General features: G+C 37.4%; 4 protein-coding genes across 4 annotated transcripts; 2 read left to right on the forward strand and 2 right to left on the reverse strand.

Moving 5' to 3' along the window:
* Positions 1–4,398: 4,398 nt before the first annotated feature.
* Positions 4,399–8,017, reverse strand: LOC143540060 (very-long-chain 3-oxoacyl-CoA reductase 1-like). Its single transcript, XM_077033218.1, has 4 exons — positions 7,694–8,017; positions 6,529–6,890; positions 5,597–5,666; positions 4,399–4,787 (listed from the first exon to the last, which is right to left on the reverse strand). The coding sequence occupies exons 1-4, from the start codon at positions 7,967–7,969 to the stop codon at positions 4,530–4,532; spliced, it is 966 nt and encodes a 321-aa protein (XP_076889333.1). The 5' UTR covers positions 7,970–8,017; the 3' UTR covers positions 4,399–4,529.
* Positions 8,018–11,379: 3,362 nt separating this feature from the next.
* Positions 11,380–12,715, forward strand: LOC143540103 (alpha-soluble NSF attachment protein-like). The gene is made up of 4 exons (XM_077033253.1): positions 11,380–11,524; positions 11,599–11,648; positions 11,721–11,793; positions 12,651–12,715. The coding sequence occupies exons 1-4, from the start codon at positions 11,380–11,382 to the stop codon at positions 12,713–12,715; spliced, it is 333 nt and encodes a 110-aa protein (XP_076889368.1).
* A 2,863-nt stretch (positions 12,716–15,578) lies between these two features.
* Positions 15,579–16,076, forward strand: LOC143540104 (uncharacterized). The gene has a single exon (XM_077033254.1). The coding sequence runs from the start codon at positions 15,579–15,581 to the stop codon at positions 16,074–16,076; it is 498 nt and encodes a 165-aa protein (XP_076889369.1).
* A 6,902-nt stretch (positions 16,077–22,978) lies between these two features.
* LOC143540081 (phosphoribosylformylglycinamidine cyclo-ligase, chloroplastic-like) lies at positions 22,979–25,943 on the reverse strand. Its single transcript, XM_077033232.1, has 9 exons — positions 25,820–25,943; positions 25,005–25,397; positions 24,430–24,524; positions 24,242–24,343; positions 24,083–24,142; positions 23,816–23,988; positions 23,639–23,741; positions 23,398–23,556; positions 22,979–23,320 (listed from the first exon to the last, which is right to left on the reverse strand). The coding sequence occupies exons 2-9, from the start codon at positions 25,333–25,335 to the stop codon at positions 23,159–23,161; spliced, it is 1,185 nt and encodes a 394-aa protein (XP_076889347.1). The 5' UTR covers positions 25,336–25,397; positions 25,820–25,943; the 3' UTR covers positions 22,979–23,158.
* Between the last annotated feature and the right edge of the window lie 935 nt (positions 25,944–26,878).

Genomic DNA, 26,878 nt, shown 5'->3' on the forward strand with positions numbered 1-26,878 from the left:
TCCACAGGCGTGCGAAGGGTTGTTCCTCGGCGGATGTTCCATCGTGGAACATACACTTCATTGGAATCCGACACTGCAAAAAACAAAAGGCAGTTAGGAAAAGATGATATGAAAAAAAAGGCCAAAAGAACCCTACGCACCTGTAGGGTCGGCAACAGGCCGATAGCCGCCAAACCCATCACCTGAACCCAAGGGAAATCCGTCCAAGAGGTCAGGCAGATGGGAAGGAGGCAGAGGTTGGCGAGAAGCCCCAAGCGTACCTGAAGGATCGGCCGTCGTTGCCGATGACGGAGGAGGCATGGTGAAGGCCGCCGCGGTAGTAGAAACCAACGGAGGTGAACTCACCGTAGGTGAACTCACAACCGTGGTCGCCGCTGCGGAGTCCGCAGAAAAAGTAACCGCCGGCTCAGTGAAAGATTAAGTAAATATGGCACTGACAGCCGGCGGTGATGTCATCACAGTTGGAACAGTTGGCTCAACGGGATGAGCAACTGAACCAACTGAAGCAGGCGCAGCCGCCTGGGTCGTCGCCTCAGGTAGGCTGACCAAGCCTACCGTCATGGGTCCGGAGGTACTCCTCCCCGCTCCACCCTGGAATGCGGTAGCATCCACGCCTGCACAAATAATATAAGTATTAATGATGGAAAGCTATGAAGTTAAAAATAAAGGAAGTTTGTACTTACGGGTTTTCTTGAGCCTAAAAGTGCGGACAGGCGGGGACGAACCCGATGGAGCCGGCCTCTTTACGCCGCTCACCATCGTCATCCTGGGCTCTCCGGAGGTGACAGTCGTCGCAGCCTCCGGAGCAGTGGCCTTATCACCACCAGGGTTCCCCGCCACCTCCTCGCTCTCGGTCTCTGAATCAGACCGAGGCACCGGATCGGCAGTGAAGGCCACCTTCGCCTTCCCCTTCCCGCCGGCAGCCTTCTTCTTCCGCACCAACGGAGGACCATCTGCGGATTCCTCATCAGAACACAAGATTAGAGGAATTCCAGCAGAGGTTTCAGCATTGAGGGGTCGAGGGTTGAATAACGCCTTACCTGGCCGCCTGGCGCTCAGGATCTCGTGGCCTGGCGGGTAGACCTCCACGAACCGATCCGCCGTCTGTTCAAGGATGGGCAACTCGTTCTCATCTAGAGCACGAGTACCCATCCGAGCGGGACTATCAGCCTCCCGCGGATACAAGAGCGACTGCAAGTCGTTCCCCTCTGAAATAAAAGAAAAACAGTTAGAAGACAAACCTATATAAACAAAGAAGACAGAGCATACCGTAAGGGACAGAGTTCAAACCGTATTCAAGGACGATCGGGATCTTTTGCGCCTCCGCATCCTTCCACACCCGGCTCATCCCGAGCATCACCATCCCGGACTCCGCAAAGCGGTAAACCGGAGATTGGACTCGGGAAATCTTTGAGAACCATTCCGCCTCCTGGTAGTTGGAGGCGTGAAGGCTGGGGAGTGCTTGCCCATTCTTAAACTTCATGGCAAGAGGGATGGCGAGAGCGGAGATATAAAAGAACTCCCGCTTCCATGAACGAAGACTGCGCTCGGTTGCGCAAATCTTCAAACCCTTGATCCGGGTTATCAGAGTATACCACCCCTGGATGCACCTCCAAGAGTAGAAGGTCATCAGGCGGTCGACGAAGGGCTCAACGCCCAGAATCCGGCACACCCACTCGAAGTGGCGAATATTTGCGATCGCCATCGGGTGTACCTCGGTCAGGTGTACACCGTGCCTCTCCAGAACACGGTACACAAACTTCGTCAAGGGGAACCTAAGATTCCCATAGACAAAGAATGCGGCATATACCCTGATCTTGCCTCTGGGGGCATCATACACCGTCTGATGAGGTTCAGGAAACTCAGGCTCGAGAGACTCGAGCATGAACTTCCTGACGATGTACTGATATAGATCGACAGGCAGAGCACACTGGCACTCGCCAGCAGTACTCTTGTCATCCTTGTCGGATGTGGATGACGGGTTCTCGGCGTACACCCCAGCCTCCTGGGCTGTAGCCTCAAGATCGTAAGCAGAAGACATCTTGCAGGTATGAAAAAGAGAACAATTTCAAGAGAATGCTCGACTGAAAAAGTGAGTATTCGCCGGAAATCGTTTTGAAGATGAAGAGAAAAGTGAAAGTGTGGATTACAAAGGACCCTCTCCCCCTTTATATACTAATCGCAATCAATGCGATGAATTTAATGCGGAAGAGAGAGAAATCGCAGGTGCAATGAAACTATGACACGTGGCATAGAGCAAGCTGGCAACAGCTGTTGAAAGGACGCGTGCCATTAATTTCGCGGCCACGCGCCCGAAAAATCGCGCCCACGCGCCTGAAAAAGCGTCTGGAATGACCATGTACTGTCACGTCACCATAACTTCCTGCACGTCCTGACAGTCAGAAGAAACCGTCGGACGACGTTTCAACAGTTTGGACTGTTCTTATCCTTTCACCAACTCTTCGAATTTCAAAATTTCAAAAAGATTCAAAAGTAAGCGGGAAAATACCCCTTACCTTGGCAACCAAGTAACTGTAAGACAGGTGCGAGTACAGTGTTAAGGCAAAACCCTTCACATACTTAGCACCTGTAGGGAATTGAAGCCAAGAATACCTCGGCGACCAAGTAACTATAAGACGGGTGCGGGTACAGTGTTAAGGCAAAAACCATTCACATACTTAGCACCCGCAGGGAATTGACGCCAGGAATACCTTGGAAGTAAAGTAACTGTAAGACGAGTGCGGGTACAGTGTCAAGGCAAAACCCTTCACATACCTAGCACTCCGCAAGGAATTGAAACCAAGAAGGATCTTCTGGGCAATGCTTGCGGAAACGGGAATAACATCCCCGCATAGCGGGAACGTCGAGAACTACATTGTTTGAAGCTTCAAGATGGAATTGGTGGTTTTAACATAATTGATCACTATGTTCAAAACTACCAAAACCTCAATGGAGAATCCACACAAGTGTGACTCAACGCTCCTGACTTGCGAGGAGGTTACAGACCTACCCGCATCATACCCAGAGATCAAGCAGGAAAGTCGGGAATTTCTGCAAGTGACATAAGGACTTCCGCGGGAAGAATCCCCATGGAAAACCTTAAAACTAAACCCTTTTCAAAAACCCTTAGCTCAAGTCCAAAAGTTCACCTCACTTATTAAACACTCATGAGAAGAACATTGGACAGGGGGGACTTGAAGAGGTAGGTCCCAGCAGGGCCCAGTTGGACCCACAGGACTCACCTTGAAGAGAGACGTCTGCGCAGAAACCAACTGGATCCGCAGGACCCACCATGCTCAGAGACGTGACGTCCTTACGCGCAGTACGCAAGCTGTTCCCGCAGGAAATGCCTCCCAATGGTGAAGTACTCCGCCTGTTCCCGCAGCTGCGGATACAAGCCATCAGGGAAGGCCACCCGCGCAGCAAGGCTACACGCACAAGGCACTTAGCTCTCAATAATTCAGTAGTCACCTGAAGGAATGAGCAAAGCCGGGAACAATCCCGCACAAAGGCGGGAGGGGGAATACTCCCGTCCAAATGAGCCAGTCCGTACGATACTGGAAGATCTTTTGTACTGTACCTGACAAGGTATGGGCAAAAGATCTGACCAGAGATACGACAGCCCATTGACAACAGTATGGCGAGCAGCATGCTCTTGTACTGTATGCCACTATTAGCCGCTACCTACTCACCAACTCCTGTCATACCACGTGCATAGCCTGCAGTTGGTGGAAAAGGAATAGTACACAGCAGGCCTGGTCACTGTCAGCCGCTGCCTACCCACCAACTGCCAGCATGGCACGTGCGTAGGCCACAGTTGGTAGAACAGGAATACTATTCAGCCGGCTATACCCTCTTGGAAACCTACCTTCGGCTATAAATACCCCAAATGGTATGATCATCTCATCTTATCTTGTATCTTACATCTTATACCTGATATCTGCTCTAGCAATCTCTTAATATACATTTATATTCAAGAGCAATCTAGTCTGATTCTCACGCCGGAGGGTGGTCACAAGGAGGTACCCCCCCCCCCTTCTCAGTGACGAGCTCACGGTCTGTTTTGCAGGTTATCAGAAGAACCATCTTTGCCGGATCTAACCCCTCGTGGGAAACATCTATTTAACCCCCAGATTATCCGTAATCTGCCCGGGGTAACTTAGTGTTTCTTCATATGCGTAAGAATTAAACTTTAGAGTATTAGCCATTTAGCCCGTTGTGATCGACTGATCACCAATCCTAACAAATGAAATCAGAGCAACGATCAACTTCAACTCGAAAATATATCGCTAGTGATCCCGTGTCATGGTCCAAATTCGAGAACAGTTGCTACATTCTTGTAGTTGATTTCGACTTGAATTAAGGAATAAGCAATAATTTCACAATCAGCAGTCAATATGCTGCTTAAACCGATTCTCATCATAATCACTGAACAATCAGGAAAACAGTTCACAAGCATCCATTGTTTAAAAATACAACATATAAACTTCAAACAAATTCATTATAATTATTAAACATGAATCAAACATCTACATATCTTTTTTCCTTGAATCTTTAAGCTGCCCCCTTTTTCTGATCTTGAGGCAGAAGCCTAGGCGCCAGAAATCCACCGCAAACTCGGGCAACGAGTACAGCAGACCCCATATGATAGAGTGAGGCCAGTAAGGTGTGCAGCGAGGCTCATGACCCAACCACCGTAGCCCAGCCTTCGCGTACCCGGTGGCTGATGGTACAAAGAAAGACGATCTCTTGATGGACGCCATTTTTGTTGCTACATATAATGGAACCTGCAACCAATTTTCATAATTAAACTCAGAAACATATACCTAAATACCTATAGCCTGTAAACGAAAAGAACGTTATGTGAACTGTTCGTGAACCGTTCGGCAGGAAGTTCGTTTATTTAACAAACGAACAAAAAATTTGTGTTCGTTTAATTACACAAACGAACATGAACACATGTTCCGTTCGTAACGTTCGTTTATGTTCGTTCAGTAAGTGTTTGTGAACCGTTCATGAACACATTATTTCCTTAACAAACGAGCATGATCAAGGCCTTGTTCGTGTTCGTTTGGCTCATTTACAGCGCCTATATGTTTGACGGATATATCAGGTGTGCATGAAACCGAAAACACCAAACTCAATAAGAACACCAACGGTTGGTTTAATGTTTTTGTAAAAGCCAAACTTTCGGTTCGGTTTTGCATGTAATTAAAACTAAACTGAACCAAATTTATGGATTTTTATATTTAATTTTGAATTTTAAGAAATATATAAAAATCAGGACATAGCGTTACTCAAATATTTTAGCTCAAATGAAAAATAATCAGTTAACTATTGATTGTCAAAAAGATTTAAGCCCAATCTTTAGTCCCAAATTCATTATTTTTGACCATTTTTCGTTTCATCCAAAAATTTCAAGCCCAAATGATAAAATCGATACTGAACTGCACACAAACCGAAAACTGAACAAACCGAACCCAAACCAAAACGGAACGATTTTAAAAGCTCAAAAACCGAATTTTCGATCTTTGGTTCTAACTGAGTTAAAAACCGACACATACACTGATGCACACCCTAGATATAACATAATTACCTGGCATTGTACATCAATCCCACTGTTCTTGTATTCAACATACAAACATCTCGAGAACTGATCGATATACCTAAATAAACAAATCAAAACATCACATTACATTACTTGTATGAAGAAGAGAGTGAATTTCTAACACGACCCAAACCTAACAAAAAATTATCAGGTTTGGGTTTGGATTCTTGGTATAAACGGGTTCAAGCCAGTTTCTTGTTAAACCCGTTTACTTAAGCAGGTCGGGTTTGGGTCAACCCAAGTTGCTGTAAAAATGTAAATTTAATTTGTAAACAATAAAACTAGAAAAAAACATTCGGGTCAACCCATGAATACACTTACTTATACACGTGTCATGCTTAGGTTCATGTGTTTGACACGATTTTCGGGTTTGTGTCAGTTTCTGGTTACGAACCCATTCAGTTAAGCAGGTCGGGTTTAGGTCAACCCGAGCCGTTGTAAAAATGCGAATTTAAAGTACTAATATGCGAACAATAAAACTAGGAAAAACTTTCAGGTCAACCAATAATATATTTGCATATCATGTTTAGGTTCATGTATCAGGCATGATTTTCAGGTCCTAACGTGTCGGGGCTCGTGTCAACCCGTGAATACACGTGTCGTGTTTAGGTTCATGTGTTTGACACGCTTTTCGGGGTTGTGGCAGTTTCTGGTTACAAACCCATTTAGTTAAGCAGGTCGGGTTCGGGCCCACCTGAGCTGTTGTAAAAATGTAAATTTAAAGTACTAATATGTGAACAATAAAACTAGGAAAAACTTTCGGGTCAACCAATAATATATTTGCGTATCATGTTCAGGTTCATATGTCAGACGTGATTTATTTTCAGGTCCTAACGTGTCGGGTTCGTGTCAAACTCATTAAATCTAATCAAATCTAACCTATAAAAACCGAAACTCGATTAAAAAGATTAAAATCTCACGCTTTCGTCGCAGCATAAACCGCATACAGCGGATCAGAAGGGATAACAATAGCAGCACCAGAGCCAATATTAACAATAGCACCTCTTTTCCTCTTCAACATCCCAGGCAACACAGCTTGTGTGACTCTAGTAACTCCTTCAACATTAACCTTAATCAAACTACTCAACAACTCATCATCCACTTCATGAAAAAACCGGGCATACGGGTAACTTACCCCAGCATTATTAATCAACACACCAACATCCAACCCCTCAATCACTTCACTAATCTTGCCAACACCTTCACACAAATCACCAGCAAGATCAAACACAATGTTCTTGATATCGGTTTTCGGGTATTTCAATCGAATCTCAGACGATACCTGTTGGGTCATAAATTGGTTAGACTGACGCATATCAAAAGGCCACAACATGATCAAGATTAAAGTGAAATAAACGAAGACGAGTTGAAGAATTGCATTATGGTTGTGATGGTGTAATACCGAAATCCCTATGGATTTCGGTTTGTCTAGTAACACCAGAAATCCCCATGGATTTTGGTGAGGCTAGTGTAGGCTTAGTTGGTCTTGGTATTTGGGTCTTTTGTATGGTAACCATATATATACAGTTAATGTTTAGTCATTAGTTAGGGTAAGTAGGTGTGGAGCATTTTGATAGCCACCGCAAACTCCAGAGAGCAAAGTAGATCAGTAAAGAACTTATCAAGGCCGGCTTTGATAAAGAAAAAAAAAATTTGGGCAGAAGGCGAATTTTTTTTTGAGCATCAAGTAAAATAAGTTTTTTGTTAAGTTTAAACAATTTAATATTTATATAGTTTTACTTGGTTATAATTGGATTGTGTAAAAAATTTTGTATAAAAACAGAATTAAACATGTCTCATATGAGAGCAGAACCCATAACTTTGCCATTAGACCAAGCTAGTGATTATATACTTGGGTACAAATACTAAATATATATATTGTTTTTAATAAAAATACATATAACTGAAAAAAAATATAAAAATTCTGGCCTAGCTAGTGTCGGGTTTGTGGTCGTCGACTACCTGGCCACACCTTATGGCCGGTCCTGGAACTTACGTACATGTGACAATAAACGTGTGCATTAAAGTTCATCTTGTTTTTATTATTCATTCATATTAGTGATCCAGATTCGGGACTCATAATACCTCTTCGAGCTTATTCGGGTTTCGGCCCACCAGGATTAAGTTAAGGCCTTTGTTGGCTAATTCAAAGGCGAAAGCTTTACCAATTCCATCGGTTGAACCGGTGACAAGTGCCCATGATCCGTATTTCTTGATGTTTTTTGGTGGTCTGATGAAATTAACGTATACCCATGTGAGGATTGATAGTGAAAGCTTGAAGAATGATATGGAGCCAAAGGTGATGAGAATATTGAGCCATAAAGGTTGGGTTTTTAAGGGTTGTAAGAAAGTGAGTTCCATTGTTGTGTTTGTGTGATTTGGAGATGGATGGGTTTTGTAGATGAGAGGATATTAAAATTGTTACTTCAGTTTTGAGTTAATGAAGGAAAAGAATGGTTCGTGGTTGGCAGAGGTGGTTAGAATTAAAAGGATTTGACTATAGGACTGAGTTTACAAGATGTGTAAGCAGTTGAAGTAGATGACCAGACTTGCACGTGTCCATGTACCATACACTTTGCTAGAAATATATATTTTAGAGCATCAAGAAGGTTTTTTATCGGTGATTTAAAACCGGGCATAATAATAGATTTAACGACTATACTTAACAATGTTAGTGAGGTTAGGTTTAATTACAAGTGAAATAAAACCATGTGGACGAAAATAGTAAATTTGAAAATATTAGACTAAAATCGCAGATTTAAACAAACCACGGAAACGAAAACCGCAATTCACTCTAAAAACTAGAAGAAAACAAGGTTTTCTTGTAGGCGGTGGGCCAAGTGGGAGGGTTTTGGATGTAAAGTGTAGTGACGATGTGTCAATGTTTTTGATGTTTTTAAAATATTGTATTTTTATAACGTGACAGCTGAGTATGCATACTTTTTTATGTTTTAATATTGTGGATGATGCTCATTCAGTCACTTCTTGTTGTGGATATTGTGTGCAGATGGGGTAAACAGTTTAGATTAAAATGGTTAGTAGTTAATTGAATAATCACCACTATCAATAGTAAGTTAGTTACACTAAATGATTTTTTTCTATCAGCAATAAGGTAGTGACTTAGTGTTAATGAGTTATGATTCATGGTTGTGACTTATTACCGATAGTTGGTCCACAACACTAACGGTAAATTTAGGTTGATTGCTTTGTTATTGTTAATCGTCTAGTTTATATATTGATGGACTATTTGCTACATAATGATGTTTCAACCAAGTGGGCGGATCTGGAGCAAGTTCCAAAAGCTTTCAACTACCGTAATTGGTTTTTCACTTAATCCTTCAGACGCTATAGAGCGCTACCCCCTTGGACCCCATGTTTATATTAGTATCGAAAATCAAATTGTCTTGGGAAAACATGCACTTCACAATTTCTAGCTTGTTACAACGTTTATTCGTATTTTTCTTTTGTTCAAGTGAATCCAAAAACACTTGAAGAAACTAAGATAGTTAATATTAAAAAAAATGTTTAAGTTGTCATTAATATGTAACCAAAAAACAGTTAGGTAGTTGTTAAGGGTCCCCTCCAATTCCTTCATTGAGAGAGTATGTAACTTGAAATGGTTAGCGGAGACAAGGGACAAAAAAAGTGTTGACAAGGTTTTGTCTTTGCAATATGAGAGGGTTCAAGTCACGTTATTGTGAAAGAAAAAAAAGAATAAAAAAATGTAATTCAAGAGTAGTATTAGAGAGTATGTAAATTGCGGTTCTAAAAGACTAAGTTTCAGTGAAAGAAAAGTAATTAAGATAAATATCCTATGAGATCATAAGAACTCTCTAATTAGTCATTTCAAAATTTTAATGTGATTTGTTAAAAGAGAAAGCTATCAACCGAAAAAAAACATTAAATGATCATCAATATTTATCGGCTAACTGCTTTATAGCAAACCTAGTGCTCACCCGCAACAATTGTTGATTGATAAACTCACTAATTAGCCCAAACGTCATTCAACTCAACACCTACAGGGTGTCAATCATGTCGTATTGATTTGTTAATGGGTTGTGGGTTAACAGGTTGAAATGTGCCCGACCAATATTATTATTCATGTCAATAACTTCGACCCTAACCCACACATATATTTGGGTCGAACCAGACTCGACCCATTTAACTCATTTGTAAACAAAATGTTGTGTAATTTAAACTAGTGAGAGTAAATGAGTAATATGAATACTTCTCTTTAAAAATTATTATAAATCTTGAAAATGAAATGAAAATTACAAATGTATTTTTAGAAAAATGAAAAGCAGCAAAAACTGAAATAAAAAAATAATAATTATAAAAGTTTTTTTTTAAATTTCTAAACGGGTTAACATGTCAACTTGAACCTGACCTGTTTTTAAAACGGGTCATGTTAGTCAACCCAAACCTGACCCTCTTTTTTTCTAAACGGGTCATGTTGATTGACCCAAAAAAAAATTTTCGTGTCAGGTTCAGATCGTGTAAACAATTGCGTCCATATCAACACCCTTAGTCTTCAGCACTAAATCGAAGAGATGTGCATGATGCGTTTGACATAATTTGAACAATGAATTTTATTAAATAACGAAGTTTTTAAAGGAAAACAGGGAAGCATCCATTGTTTGTGAAATCTTTTAACATGTAGTTGAAGGCTAAATTTTACATTGTTTAGTCTATACCTGATAAACAAGTAACTATTCCCTCGTGTGTTAGATTTATGTGAAACCAATTCTTTTCTGCTTCTCTTATTTCATCTTTTATCCATCACCGTATATGAATTTATAATTCATAATTTAAAGAAAACCCTCTTTAATAACTTCTTATTAACAGCGTACTAGCGTAGTAGTAAATAGTCTAACCCGATATGATAATATCAAGATCCATAAGAAGAACGAGTAATTTTCAGTCACCGGTGAAACTACCATTTAGGCCATACGGGTACAAAAAAATCAGACCGTTAACCAAATTGGACTGAAAACCGACGAAATCAAACCGAGTTAACCGAAAAGCGGTTATCGTTTATCTTTTGCATCCCTCAGTTAACCAAATCAACCAAACTATACATATTTTCATATGTTTCTAGCTTATATACCTAAATTTTATGTATTTCATGTTTTATACCGCGATTTCATGTATTTATCTTCATTTCATTGTTCATGCATTCATTTCATGTATTTTTAAATAAAAAATTTAACCCAAATTTAATTTTGTTTATTCACTGAAAACTAACCGAATAAACTGAATGATTAATCAAACCCCAATTGGTTAATTCAGTCGAGGCGAATAATCGAACCGAACAGCCGAACACCCCTGCCACCACAAATTGTTCTAAAAATATGGCGGTAAAACTATACCAACCACAAACGGTCCTAAAATCCAGTTTTTCTGATCTTAATTAATTAACCCACATTCTTCCATTTCTTGATTCGTTCTATTATATTAATTTTAGGTCCATTTAGTTCTTAGATTTGAACATTATTGTTATTCTTCACCTGTACATCTCTTCTTCATCGTTTTCGAATTTTCGATTAATATTGATTCCCTGCGTAAATTTTCGGTGCATTGTTTTTGTTTGCCCAAAATTTGAGGGTTTTTTTGTCCATTGATTTTGTATTATTATTATTATTATTATTATTATTATTATTATTATTATTATTATCTGTTTTCTATTCCTGGGTGTACATTAATTTTTATTTAGGTTGTTGTTGTATAGATTGTTTCTTGTGGAAAACATATACACAAAGATAATAATAATAATGTCTGATCAAATAGCGAAAGGCGAAGAATTCGAGAAACAGGGCGATAAGAAGCTTAAAGGCTGGTCTTTCTTCGGTTCTAAACATGAAGATGCTGCCGATTTATACGAAAAGGCTGCTAATTTTTATAAACTTAGAAAGTCTTGTAAGTTTAACGATTCGGGTTTTCGTTATCATGCATTAGGAATTTAGGATACTTAATTTGATGTACATTTGTAGGGGATCAAGCGGGGGTGGTATATGTTAAATTGGCTGAGTGTTTTGTAAAGGCAAGTGGTTGACGATTCGATAATTTGTTTAATAAAATGTTGTATTTATTTATGATTGTGTTTTGTTTGCAGTTGGATAGAAAACATGAAGCTGCTAATGCTTATGCTGATGCAGGTCATTGCTATAAGAAAACTAACTCATCAGGTATCCGTCCTTTCCCCGAATTCAGCTTGTTTTACTTACGAGAGTTTGAGCTCAAGCTTGACTCGCTTCGAGCTCTATTTCTAAAGCTTGAGATCAGCTTGTTTGTTATTTATTAATTAATTTATATGAATTTTTAGTTATTCTTTAATTAAATTTTAATTATAGTTTTTGGATATAACATCATTTATATTATTTACTTAGTTTTTATAATCATTTTTTACATTATAATAATTATAATAGAATATATATATAGAAATAGGATCAAATACATTTTATTCTTAACATGAAAACACTGAGAACCAATTTGCTGTTATTATTAGGTTTATTTTTATAGGTGTTTGTTGTAATTTTTTTGTTCGTATTTGCTAATTTTCGATTATGAGACGTTAAAAGTATTTGTTGATTTATATTTTGTTGTTATTATTAGATTTTTTTCTTTTGCTGTTATAACCATTTTAGACCACAAAAAACTCTTTTAAAAAAAATAAAAAATATATAAAACAACAAAAAACACGAAAATAAAAAAAGTAAAAAAACCAAAAAAATTTATTTTACATCCCGGTTTCATAAGCAAAATTAAAAAAAAAATATCGGTTTAGCAAAATTATACACATATGTTAGAATTTTCGTTTTCTTTCGTTTTATAATTTTTTTAAAAATATTTTTAAGAGGTTTTTTTGTGGCTCAAAACGGTTCTCAAAGTTCTCAATTTCAAAAATTTCTCTTAGGATCCTCACCCTATATATATATATATAATAAATTAAATAAAGATTACATAAATTATAGGCTCGTTTAGGCTCGAGCTTGATAAGTAAAGCTTGGGCTTTGGCTCGTTTACTAAACAAGCTTATTTTAAGGTTCGAGCTCGTTTAAGCTCGGGTTGATTCGAGCTTTTAGTGACCCGATTTCAAGTAGCTCATGAACGCCTTGGTTTGTTTACACCGCCATCGTTTTAAGGGTAGTATATCTTCATACTGTTTGTTCTACTATGCAGAATGCATATCTCGCCTCGAGCAATCATTAGATTTATTTATGGAAATCGGGCGGCTCGGCATGTCTGCAAGGTACAATTCTGAAACTCTTGCTTGGACTGCGAGACTAGTTAAGACTATAAAAATTGAATCTTGACAGATTGATATGATTATCATGCAGGAAATAGCCGAGTTATATGAACAAGAACAAAACCTGGAGAAAGCTATGGTTTATTTTGACAAAGCAGCGGACCTTTATCAAGGAGAAGAAGTCAACAGTCATGCAAATCAATGCAGGCTGAAAATCGCACAATATGCTGCTGAACTGGAACAGTAAGCGGATTCAACCGTCTTTACATATATACTCAAACACCCTTTTATAATATGCAAAATATGTGATAGGTATCAGAAAGCAATTGATATTTATGAAGATATAGCAAGAAATGCACTTAATAATAATCTGCTTAAATATGGAGTTAGAGGGCATCTACTCAACGCTGGTATTTGCCAACTTTGTAAAGGTGACGTTGTTGCGATTACAAACGCGGTGGAAAAATATGAGGTTCGTTAATGAACACTATTTTATATCTTTATTAAATATGGAGTTCGAGGGCATATTATTCTGAATATGTGTATGTTTTTACAGGATATGGATCCAACATTTTCGGGATCACGTGAATACAAATTGCTGGAGGTATGTTTTGTTTTGGTCCTATTTTGGTCAGAACTCGTTTTGACTCGATTCTTATGTGACAGGCTTTGGCTGCTTCAGTTGATGAGGAAGATGTTGAAAAGTTTACGGATGCAATTAAGGAATTCGATAGCATAACTAAGCTGGTAAGTTATCAACTTCCACTATTTAAATTTTTTTGACTTTGAATTTGACTTTGACTTTGACTTTGACTTCTAAGAGGGTGTGTTATATTTGGTGACAGGATGCACAAAAGACAACCCTTTTGTTGAGAGTTAAGGAAATGCTGAAGGCTAAAGAGATGGAGGAAGATGATCTTACTTGACTTCTTTTTCTTGAAACAGATATGTTCAATTCATTTATTATTAATGGTTGCATTTTTATCACCTCGTTGCAGCCGTGTTAATAGGATATGCTTATAGTCCCTTGAATTTGGGACATGTATATTTGAAGATTTCATCATATCTCCAGTTTTATGATACAATCTTTGGGGACAAAAATTGGATGTGCATATATGTTTTAAGTCCATTAACCATGGGTACTATACTACTTAAAAAAGAGAGAAAAAATAAAAAAAATTAAAAAAACTTGTAATGAACTTCCATCATCAAAATTTTGTTACCTGTTAATATTTCGGAAATTAATATAAAGCGACTGTGTTACAAAAAAGTTATATGTATTAATCAAATAATTTTAAAAGATCAGCAGTAATGACTAGCCCACGACTCTATAGCGAAGCATAGTATGTACCCCCATAGTTATTAATCAATGAACTCACTTATTAGTCGCAAACTTTATTAAATTCGGCACCCCCTAACACTAAAGCTATGAGATGGGCATGATGTGTTTGACTTCTAATAATCAAGCATAAAGACATTCAAAATAACTGGATACAGCCTTCTATGGTGAATTAAAATTAATAAATGATTAAATGTCATGCATCTTGAAGTTATTCTCAGGCCCATCACATGACAGGTAAATCTTTTTAAACATATTGACGACTTTCGCTTAGTTTTTTAAATGAAATTTTTTTTGTCTCATTAGTCTGGTAATAACATTTGACTGTTATGATATAGTTACTGTGTCCACATTTTGAGAACCACTAAATATTTAAGAACCATCTGAAACCATTTTATTCACTCTTGCATACATGAATATGCCTATAAATACACTATTTATTGAATCATTAATATTGTTATTGTATCAAGCCCTACATAGAATAAAAACATACCGATAAACTCAGTTAAAAATAACATACTAAATACCATCAAGCCGATCAGCAACGATTTTGCCTTGAGCTGGCACAAGACCAGATGTATGTAGGGACTTGAAGTCTTGAATGTGTGACCTGAAAGCATTAAAATGAAAACAAAAACATCATATTTTGATGTATAAATCTTTAAAACAAATTTCAGAACCATACCGCCTTTGTCTTCAATCAATGGGTCGGATTCGGGATCAGTGTTTAGGGAAAAATGGTCATTTGACTCCCTCCTTAAAGTTCTCACATGAGGAGCAGATGGCACCAAAGGTGTGGTTGTTCATCTCTCGAGTCAACATTGCAGTCAACAGTCATATTTCTGAGCTTATTGTAATAACATTTGGTCATTTGCATCTGTCTGCTTTCAACTTAACAAACACACTAAATATTTACTAATTTCTTTTAAGAAAAATGAACAAAAACGTATTTACCGTTAATGAAAATCATGTTCTGTTTTACATCGACACTAATAGACTTATATATATATATATATATATATAGTATAGATTGTATGATATTATGAGGGTGATTGTACAGAATATTATCTCTTATTATAGAGATCTCCTTGCATTGTATATATAATCGTTTAATGAGAATGGGAAGGCAAGGATTCACAAATATCATCTCTATCATGGTATCATTGGCCTAACCCTAAGACGCCTCCAATCTTCCTTGGCTTTTCTAGACACGATCCCACCTTCTGCTGTTCAACTTCTCATCAGTTTCTTTCCTCATGGATACCAAACTACACCCCGCCGTTACCGTCACCAACATTAAAAACTTCATTACCATTACCCTTGAATCCGAATCCGGCCCCTATACCACATGGTCGGAATTGTTTAAAATTCACTGCAAAGCCTTTATGGTCTACGATCATCTCATCTCTTCAACACCGCCAACACAATCTTCTTCGAACCAACCGAAAGATGCCGACCCGAAAGCTCCAGCACCACTACCGCCACCAGCCCTCGATTCTTGGGAACGGATCGATGCCATGGTCCTCCAATGGATCTATGGCACCATCTCGAATGGTCTGGTCCAAACCATTCTCAAGAAAGATACGACTGCTTTCCATGCATGGACGGCTCTCGCTGACCTCTTCAATGACAGCAAAGCTACAAGGGCTGTCTATCTTAAAACCAAGTTCGCCAACACCCGACTTGACAATTTCCCAAATATGCATGCCTATTGTCAAGAACTCAAGATCTTGGCAGATCAATTAGCCAATGTTGATGCCCCGGTTGACGACAAAGATTTGGTTATTCAATTGGTTACCGGTCTCAATGAACAATACGAAGGCATAGGCGCAATAATTCAAAACACGGAACCGCTTCCGTCGTTTCATGCAGCTCGAAGGTAACCATGGAAGAACAGAAGAAAGCTCATCAGGCCGCGTTAGCCGCCTCTTCTGCGGGAACCGCCCTACACGCCACAACCGCGAAACCCGATAACTCAGCCTCTTTCGAATACCGATCTGAACTCTCGTGGTCGTGGACGCAATAATTGGGGGCGAGGTCGAGGATCTGGATACAACAACCATAACCCCATCAGCTATGGTCAAAATCATTACTCACCACAAAATAATTATTCTTCAAACACTCCGTGGATGCCACATCCCAACTCATCCAATCAGTCCACTCAAACTTCTTGGACCAATCCCCCCTGCCCCTATCCGACACAAGCTCGGCCAAATCATAACACATGTATACTTGGTCCACGGCCCAACCAGAGTAATGCTTTCACGGCTGCTTATGCGCCTACCAACATTGAGCAAGCCTTATACACTATGTCTCTCAATCCACCCGATCAATGGCATATGGACACGGGGCTACATCCCACATAGACAAATAATCCGGGTAATTTTCAATCTCTTTTTAATAATGGCGTTTTACATAATATCATTGTCGGGGATGGCACCACCATTCCGGTAAATGGACAAGGAGACCAACACTTACCACCCCCTTACCCACCACTCAAATTGAATAATGTCTTATATGCCCCAAAATTAATTAAAAACCTTATCTTTGTCCGTCGTCTTACAATTGACAATTGGTTTCTATCGAATTTGATCCTTTTGGTTTTCTTGTGAAGGATTTCAAGACCCGGATCCCTATCCTCCGGTGCAACAGCAGCGGTGATTTATACCCATTACTTCCGCCGGAGTCTACTCAATACAATTCCCCATCTACCTTTGCAGCTATTTCAAACCAATTATGGCATCAACGTTTGGGTCATCCCGGACCAACTTTATTGAAATTTTTGAGACATTCCAATGTTATTTCATTTAATAAGTTAAGTAAGACTGTTTGTGAATCTTGTGTTATGGGGAAGAATATTAAATTACCTTTTATGCCTTCATCTACTTGTACATATTTACCACTTGATATCATTCATAGCGACCTCTGGACATCTCCAGTTGTAAGCACCGGCGAACATCGCTATTATATTCTATTCTTAGACGATCACACAAATTTTTTTGGACATATCCATTGCCCAAAAAGTCCCCAAGTTTATAACATTTTTTGCACTTTTTCTAAACAAATCGAAACCCAATTTGAACGAAAAATTAAAAATTTTCAATGCGACAATGGCACCGAATATGTCAACTCATCGTTTAAACAATATTGTGACCTCAACGGTATGATATTGCGTCTATCTTGCCCTCACACATCCTCTCAAAATGGGAAAGCGGAACGCAAAATCCGCTCCATTAATAATATCATTCGCACTCTTCTTGCTCATGCTTCTCTTCCCTCTACCTTTTGGCATCATGCTCTAGACATGGCCACATACATACTCAACATCCTTCCAAGTAAAAATCACACCTTCAAAACCCCCACCGAACTTTTATATAACCGACACCCATCATATGATCATCTTCGCATTTTTGGTTCCTTATGTTATCCTCTACATCCGTCTACCCTCACCCACAAACTTGCCAATCGCTCACACCCATGCGTTTTCCTCGGCTACCCCCAAAATCATCGAGGATATAAATGCCTTGATTTGAAGACACATCAAACAACTATCTCCCGACATGTGGTTTTTGATGAGACAATTTTCCCTTTCGCCACTAACCCGGCTCAACCCTTACTTTCATTAAATGAAACCCATGAATTCCTTAACACTCCACCGCATCCACATTTGTGGTCTCAACAAACTACACCACCACCACCTCCAAACCCAACCCAATATTCACAGACCCAAGACACCAACAACCCTCTCTTCACACCACCCACCCCACCTCCTACTGATCCAATCTCACCCACTGCCCAACCCATAATTACAGCCAACTCCTCTACCACACCTCAATCTCCAACAGTTCCCTCACCTCATTCCCCACCGCCACCCCCTCCGAATCGTACCATGCGCACACGTGGTATGGACGGTATAACTAAACCTAAGAAATTTCTTAACCTTTCCACCACCACCATTGTTCTCATTCCTAAAAACCCATCCCATGCCTTGTCCACACCGGAATGGTATAGTGCCATGAATGATGAGTATAGCGCACTTGTTAAAAATGAGACATGGGAACTTGTCCCTCGTCATCCACAAATGAATTTAATACGGAGTATGTGGTTGTTTAAACATAAGTTCCATTCTAATGGGACTCTTGAGCGGTATAAAGCACGATTAGTTTGTGATGGAAGGTCACAACAGGTTGGTATAGATTGTGGGGAGACTTTTAGTCCGGTGGTAAAACCCGCAACAATTCGAACAGTTTTGTCTATCGCTTTGTCACGCTCTTGGCAGGTGCATCAATTAGATGTCACAAATGCATTTTTACATGGCACACTTAATGAAACAGTCTACATGTATCAGCCTATGGGGTTTCGTAGCAAGACTCATCCAGATCATGTGTGTCGACTTAAAAAATCTCTTTATGGACTTAAGCAGGCACCACGGGCATGGTATCAACGGTTTACTGATTATGTCTTACACTTGGGGTTCCGACAAATTCAATGTGATAACAGTTTGTTCATTTTGCACTCCGGAATCATACGGCGTATTTGCTACTTTACGTTGATGATATTCTTCTTACTTCTTCCTCCGAGGTTCTTCGGCAACAACTAATGTCTAGTTTGGCAAATGAATTTGCCATGAAAGATCTCGGCCAAGTTTTTTTCTCGGAATAACGGTCACTCGGACAGGGGATAGCATGTTCTTATCACAAACTTCTTATGCCCAAGACATTATTAAACGTGCTTGAATGCAAACATGCAAACCAGCGCCTACCCCTGTCGACACAAATGGTAAACTTGGTGCTGATTCGGGTGTTCCATTTGAGGATCCAACCCTATATCGTAGCATGGCGGGTGCTTTACAGTAGCTCACATTCACTCGACCTGATATTAGTTATGTGGTTCAACAGGTTTGCATGCACATGCACGCTCCACGGTCCACCCATTGGGAAGCTCTCAAACGCATCTTACGTTACATTCAGGGAACGGTTACCTTTGGTCTTACTCTCGGAAAATCCGATTGTCCCTCTTTGCTTGCTTATACGGATGCGGACTGGGCAGGTTGTCCGGACACTCGTCGATCTACATCAGGTTATTGTGTTTATTACGGGTCTAATCTTATCTCTTGGTCGTCTAAACGACAGCCGACTGTATCACGTTCAAGTGCTGAAGCAGAATACAGAGGGGTTGCCAACATGGTGGCTGAAATTTGTTGGCTTCGCAACTTTCTTTTGGAACTTCATCGTCCCCTAACGCGTGCCACACTGGTGTACTGTGATAATGTGAGTGCCATATACCTCACCGGGAACCCTGTCAATCATCAACGGACAAAACACATTGAGCTTGACATCCATTTTGTCCGTGAACAGGTTCAACGTGGTCAAGTGCGTATTCATCATGTGCCTTCTCCTTATCAAATAGCAGATATCTTCACCAAGGGTTTACCTCGCGCTTTGTTTGAAAATTTCCGATCCAGTCTCAACATCCGGTCACCTACCGCTTCGACTGCGGGGGTGTAATAGACTATATATATATAGTATAGATTGTATGATATTATGAGGGTGATTGTACAGAATATTATCTCTTATTATAGAGATCTCCTTGTATTGTATATATAATCGTTTAATGAGAATGGGAAGGCAAGGATTCACAAATATCATCTCTATCAGACACAATGCTCAACTACATTTTGAACATTTCTAGCAGCACAATCTGCTATTGCCGCATCATTAACTGCTCCGACAACTAAGGAGATATTCATTTTATATCTTGTATTATCAGTACTGTTTTATGTTTTAAAGACTCGTTGTCTAGGGGAAATAAAGACACAAGAGAATGAATAACTAATACAAGATTAGTGTTATAACTTAAGAGCTTCAAACAAATTGTAAGTGGAAAAAGTATAAATGTATATCTTCTAACAATGTATACAAGGTATGTGTTTTTCTTTAACATGAAGGCGGTATTTTACTACAAAAACATTGAATATTTAGAACTATTTTGGGAGACAGGTAAATTATTTTCGTCCTAGACTTTGGAAAATGGTTCATCCAATAATTCATAACATAAACATGAAAAAAGCAAGTAGTTAGTAAACTGTAAAAGATATGCTGAAATAAACTATGTCGTGTTTACATTGAACGACGTATATTCATTGTTTAAACATACGATTACATGCTTGAAATTGAATCATCTCTCTCACACAAACACATGGATATTTATTTATTTAAATATTTTGTGAAAATATGTATATATATATATCTATACTATATATAGACACTCACTTTTAAGTAATTTACAACACTTAAAGTATAAAGTACATGTGCTAGTAAGGGTAAACATGTCTTTTAAACACAATTCATTCAACTTACAAGTTTGGTCCCTCATCTTTAACCATATTACGTTTTTAATTTAAATTGTAAACTAACTTCCCACCCATGATTTTTAAACGACTATAGCCTTTTCATACGTTAATATTTTTATAAACAAATTGCACCATAAAAACGAGCATTTTATTCTCTTTTATTTGGATATGATATTGTTGTAATTTTTTTTTCATTTTAAATAAATTAATACGTTACGTAGGGGTGTTCAGTGTCGGTTTTGATGGTTTTTAAGTAAACTTATGAGTCCAACCGTTAATACTGATTTTTTGTCGTCCAAAACCAAACTCAACCATTGAAAGTTGAAAACGAATCGTAACTAACGGTCTGGTTCCAGTTTGGTTTCACAGTTCAAACTTTAATAATAAATTTAGTTTAAAATAATTAATAATTTAATTGTACCGTCAATTTTAACTAAAAACAAACATAATATGATACTTGAGATGATCATAAATAAAAAATGATAATTTTAGCCACATAAATGGTAAATATTAATGGAAGATCTAAGACGTGAAATAAGAACAACAAATATTACAAAAGGAATCATATTGCAATTAGGTTAATTTACTGTCTTTTCTGTTTTCATATGGCCGGTTGCCGATATCAACCAATGACCGATTTAAAAGATTTCAAGGTTTTAACCGAACCATAAACACTTATATTTGTACGTGATTAGCAGGTTCAAACACCCGATGTATCGCGCGGGCACCCGTCTAATATATATATAATGCATCAAAGATGGGTAAATTAATATGATACAATCTTAAGTGAAGGCAAAAGAGTAATTCTCACAATAAAACTCACGTTTATTTAATATAGTTACAATATTGGTCCCTCAATTATATTTAAAATTAAAGAATAATTACAACAATAACCCTTAATCTATTACCTATATATTGTTTTAATTTTCACTTTTAACCCAAATTCACCCATAATTTTTAAACGTTAATAACTTTTTCATACTTAAATATTTTTTTAAAAAAATTACACTAAAAAAACGAGCATATTTTTATCTTTAATTTGAGTATGATATTGTTATAGTTTTTTTCAGTTAAAAAAAATACATTTTATGCAGGTGTGTTTGCGGTCTGGTTTTGATGGTTTTAAATTAAACCGTGAACCAAACCTTTTGTAACAACTTTTTGTCGTCGAAAACCAAGACAAAATTTTTGAAAATTGAAAACAACTGGCCAAAAATGAAAGAAAAAAAAAATCAACAGTCAAATCAAACCGATGAACGGTTTTACGGTTTCAAACCGAACAATAAACACCCATAACTTATTACGTGATTACCAAGGTTTGCGTTCCCGCTGCATGGCACGGGCACCCATCTAGTATATATATAGGGGATGGTTATACTAAAAAGTAGTTTCGTATGAAGACTAAGAATAAATTATAGCCATTTGATCATGTTAATCAATGATTGAGATTTAAAATTATCAAAAACTATCATAGTTTCCTATAATTACTCTTTCACCAATATAACCGACATAATTTCTTAGAATTATTCTTTCACCATATGTTGTAATGTCACTTGTCAACAATTTATTGATTCTTACCATTCTTAGGACTCTTTATTTTTATTTGAACTCTTATATATATATATATATATATATATATTGCTTTTGTGTGCGAATGAATTTATGTTTAAGTCATGTAACTAACTCTTTTATTCAATAAATTGAATTGTTTCAATACTTCAAGTATCTAGCTACATTCGTGTCTATTACTCTAGTTAGTTATAACTTATAAAAAACATGGGGAAAAGATAAATTATATAATAAAAGGTTTCTTTACGTAGCTGAATAAACAACTGTTTTTGACACTCACAACATCCTGTTTTTAGATTACAATCTTGCGGAAGAAAAAAAAAAGAAAAAAACTCACGCTTGTTAACAAACCACAGTTTCTCAATAAATACGCAAATAAACATGCAAAAATAATTTTAGCACAACTATGAAAGTATAAGTTAAACTCACATAGTCACATGCATATAACTAAATCGAAAAGCTATTAATTTTCTCACAATATTCTACCATGCAAAATTTGAATTGACAAGCTTAAACGAGGCAAAACTCAAGCCTAAAAATAAGTTTGTTTTAGTAAATGAGTATGAGCTTTGGTTATCAAGCCCATGCTAGCTCGCAAGCCTACGTTATATTTTTAATATGTTAAATATTATTTATATAATCATTATTATGTATCGGATTATGATAAAAATGGCTAAAGTTTATTATATATAAAACCATATTATAAAAACAATTACTGATGCATTCGAAGTAACTAATATATAATAAACAAGCAAAACTCGAGCTTGAATTACTAACAAGCTGAGCTCAAGCTTTAGAAAATAAAGCTCAGAATGAGCCGAGCTTGAGTTCGAGCAAGTTAAAGAGCTGAGGTCGACTTGCCTCGACTCAATCACATTAGTTAAGATTTGGTACTAAACACAGCTAAAATACACTAAAGTAAAACTCTGTGACAAATTCTCCAACAAAACATTCATTGTGTAGGATGCTCAACAAACAATACATTATTTTGTGACTAAACCTCATACCTCCTCAAATGAGGCAACCAACATCTTAACATGGCTATTATTGGTAACTTACACCGTCACCGTTTACGACTTCACCAATACGGTATGCTATCTCGCCTTCACTAAGTATCCTTTCGGCCGCCTCTTTGCTAGCAACCAAAACCATCCCGATTCCCATATTAAACGTTCGCTTCATTTCACCATCTTCGATATTTCCAGCCTGGAAAAAAACCACCAACGAAAAAATTAATAAAAAAAATAAAAAATGTTAGGCGTTCCAGGTCATTTCAACTACACCTTTTGGATCCACTTGAAAACAGGAGGAATGGGCCACGAGTTGTTATAAATGCGGGCCCCGAGTCCTTCAGGGAAAACACGAGGGATATTATCTGTAAAACCACCACCCGTTATGTGGGCGATTCCTTTAATGCCTCCTTTGCTAATAATATTGAGCACCTAAATTAACACGATCGATATATGAGAAAAATAAATAAATAAATACTAACAAAAATAAGATAGCACAAACACGAAAAATAACCTGTTTAACATAAATTACAGTTGGCGCCATTAAAGCTTCACCTAGTGTAACTGATTCACCGGGAAGTTTGTCCTTCAATGAAAGTCCACTTTTGGCTAAAACCCTATAAACAACATTTCGACAGCATAAATTATTATTTATATAAAGGAGGTTAAACTAGTTAAACGAGCGGTTAACCTTCTAACAAGAGAGAAGCCGTTTGAGTGAACTCCACTGGATGGCAGGCCAATAATAACATCTCCAACTGAAATGTTTTTTCCATTTATAACTGATTCTTTTTTCACAATTCCAACCGCAAAACCACTAAGATCATATTCACCATTTGCATAAAAATCCGGCATCTCTGCTGTCTGAAAACCACAAACAGAAAGTACAAAAATGCCCTTTTCAACTCATTTTGTTACATCTAAAATTATGTATTAACCGTTTAGAACATTATACTACCTCTCCTCCAAGAAGAGCACAATCAGATTGTTGGCAACCATCAACTATTCCTTTTATAACCTGAAAACAAATAAATAAATAAATAAATAAATAAAGTTAAATAATTGGTAGTAAAACCATGGTTAATAGTTTTTTAAGCATAAAAGGTTCATGCAATACCTTTTCAGCAAGATCAACATCAAGATGGCTCGTAGCATAGTAATCAAGAAAGAATAAAGGTTTTGCTCCAGAAGTAATAATGTCATTCACACTCATTGCAACCTAAAGAAGTCGACTTTATTACAAAAAACGGTATACCCAAATATATAAATAAATTATAAGATGTAAATTACTAATTTCTATCATACCAGGTCAATACCAATGGTATCATGAATCCCGGTCTCGAATGCCAGCTTAAGTTTAGTTCCTACACCATCTGTACCAGTTACAAGATATGAATCACCTGCTCACAGAGATGAAAATCGTTACTCATTGTCGTTAAAAAGTTGCATTTTTGGTCCCTGTGGTATGCCGTAACTACAAACGCAGTCCCTATAACTCATTATTACAAAAATGGGCCCTATGGGATTCAAAACTCTACACAAAATGACCATAAGTTCCTTCCAAATTCATGAATTTCAGTTTGAAGAAGAGGAAATTCATAGGTTGAAGAAGACGAGGGTAATTTGGTCATTTTTAAGAGAGATAAAGTCATTAAAGGTTTGGATACCACGGAAACCATTTTTGTTAATAAATTTTGTAACTTTAACCACACTACGTGGACAAAAATATGTTAGTTATACCATAAAAAATTAAAATGTGATCTCCTAGTGAATACAGATTACCATGTTGAACATAAAGGCCAAAACTTTATTAGAATTTAGAAATAAAGAAACAAATTCACAAAAAAAAAGCAAATTTTTTTATAATTAGTGGGCCATACCGAGAGGAAATAATCCACCAAACCCTCCAATCCCGGGTGCCATTTTTGCAATTCTTCTAACAAGCTCAGATCCAGCATCAATGTCAACACCAGCCTCTTTATACGTAAGGCCTTCCCCATGATTGCTGCTAGCCAAACACGCAATTCTGTTTTTCGAACAGTTTTTGGTCTCGAGTTTCCTTGAATTGAGTGATAATGGTGTGTGTCTATTAGACAAGCAATAAAACTTGCGTGTGCTTGCAGACACACAAGAAGTATTAGGCTTCTGACAATACGGGTTAATGGCATACTTAGAAGTTTCTAGATGTGCTCCAACTGTAGTAGTATTCATGATGTCCAAAGATGTTCTTTGAAACAATTTGAATAAGTTTGAATTGGTTAACGGTTAAACGCCTGCACAAAAGGTCAAACGGGTCAGTTTTAACTTCAAAAGCAACATGCTTGCTTCATTTGTTCAAGCAACATTAGATGAGTACATAAAATATATTCATAAAAATTGGAACTTGAACAGAATTTAATTTGACTTTGACTTCAAAAGTCAAAGAGTGTCAATGATTAATCAACAAGATCATTCATTCAATTATTATGCAAAAAACTATATTTAATCAATAAAAACATATCAAAATCAAATGCCATGTAACCCATATTTGGATTTTTTTTTTTTAATTTAGACCATGTGACATTTCTACAAACACCTGGTGTGCATACAACAACGGGACAATTAAACAAATTTTGGGTTTCAAAAACACAAATTAAACACAGAAACTATGTAATAATACTCTTCATCACAGTGAATTAATGGATAAGAAACTTACGTCGATGATTAAGACTCGCAGGGAACAAACAAGTGAAGAACGAACGCTACTGTGGTGTGGTGTGGTGTGGTGCGGCGCAGGTTACAACTTTTTAGTATGTTACTGGGCTTTTCGAGCATCGAGCTCGTTAGGCCTAAGTGGGTAACGGGTTCAAGTTTTTTTTTTTTTTTTTTATTATCTTTTAAAATATCAAATGTATCATTTTATTTATTTTTTTCTTTAATCGGCCAGCCTATGTATTTCATAAGGGGTGATCTAATGACAGTCACCGTCAGCTAGTCCAACCCAGTCTTATGAAGCCCTTAAGCGCCTTTAAGTTATCTTCAGTTTCGGGAAAAACTCACCGCCTGAAATGCCTGTTTGTTGTAAAACCCGGACGCACTCAAGATCGAACTGAAGATCAAGTGTGTCATTTAGTTTACTATCTTAAAAAAATAAAAAACCACACTTGGTAAAAAATCATATATTATTATTATTATTATTATTATTATTATTATTTATTCCGCTTATGAGCTCATAAATGATAAAGAATAGGGTGTTCTTTGGTATTGAATCATTAAGAGGCATAATTTATTAAGAGATAATCCGTGAATTATTTAGCATGTTTGTGAAACTTATATGTTAAGAAACTTTATAAAACATTAAAATGTGTCTTTTAAGTGAACCAAACGAACTCTATCTCTGACCGATACAAATGTAGACTTTTTATTGAATTACTATCAAACAACCTATTAAATATTAAAAAGATTAGTGAGTTTCTTATGAATGAAAACTGGGTTGCTAAACTTGACTTAACTTTAGGAAGTGATATATGGTATTAGACTAAATTTGATTAAAAGATTATGATGGTAAGACTAGTCGCTTAATTGATGTTAAGGATTTATAATATTTGATATGACGTTACGAGATTTAAATGGTATAAGAACTATAATACGAGGTTGCAAGACTCGATTAATATAAAAAGTACTAATGCAAGGTTACGATCCCTAAAGGATATAAGTACTAATATGAGGTCACGAGCCTAAGAGAATGTATTGATATAACTAACCTCAAAGGATA

The sequence above is a fragment of the Bidens hawaiensis genome, unplaced genomic scaffold (genome assembly GCF_021521415.1).
Source record: "Bidens hawaiensis isolate Kalapana, Puna unplaced genomic scaffold, B.hawaiensis_p1.1 tig00012136_1, whole genome shotgun sequence".
Taxonomy (NCBI): Eukaryota; Viridiplantae; Streptophyta; class Magnoliopsida; order Asterales; family Asteraceae; genus Bidens; species Bidens hawaiensis.

Bases quoted from the DNA above. Each gene is read 5' to 3' on its own strand.
- LOC143540060 (XM_077033218.1), bottom strand. From the start codon at position 7,969: ATGGAACTCACTTTCTTACAACCCTTAAAAACCCAACCTTTATGGCTC. The intron at 5,667-6,528 runs GTGAGATTTTAA...TTGTTTATTTAG, and splicing joins GTTTATGCTGCGACGAAAGC to GTATATCGATCAGTTCTCGA. The intron at 4,788-5,596 runs GTAATTATGTTA...AATTGGTTGCAG, and splicing joins GGATTGATGTACAATGCCAG to GTTCCATTATATGTAGCAAC.
- LOC143540103 (XM_077033253.1), top strand. From the start codon at position 11,380: ATGTCTGATCAAATAGCGAAAGGCGAAGAATTCGAGAAACAGGGCGAT. The intron at 11,525-11,598 runs GTAAGTTTAACG...GTACATTTGTAG, and splicing joins TTATAAACTTAGAAAGTCTT to GGGATCAAGCGGGGGTGGTA. The intron at 11,794-12,650 runs GTATCCGTCCTT...GCTTATTTTAAG, and splicing joins TAAGAAAACTAACTCATCAG to GTTCGAGCTCGTTTAAGCTC.
- LOC143540104 (XM_077033254.1), top strand. From the start codon at position 15,579: ATGGTCTACGATCATCTCATCTCTTCAACACCGCCAACACAATCTTCT.
- LOC143540081 (XM_077033232.1), bottom strand. From the start codon at position 25,335: ATGAATACTACTACAGTTGGAGCACATCTAGAAACTTCTAAGTATGCC. The intron at 24,344-24,429 runs GTATGATAGAAA...CGACTTCTTTAG, and splicing joins ATACCATTGGTATTGACCTG to GTTGCAATGAGTGTGAATGA. The intron at 23,557-23,638 runs GTTATTTTTCGT...GTGTTAATTTAG, and splicing joins CTGTAATTTATGTTAAACAG to GTGCTCAATATTATTAGCAA.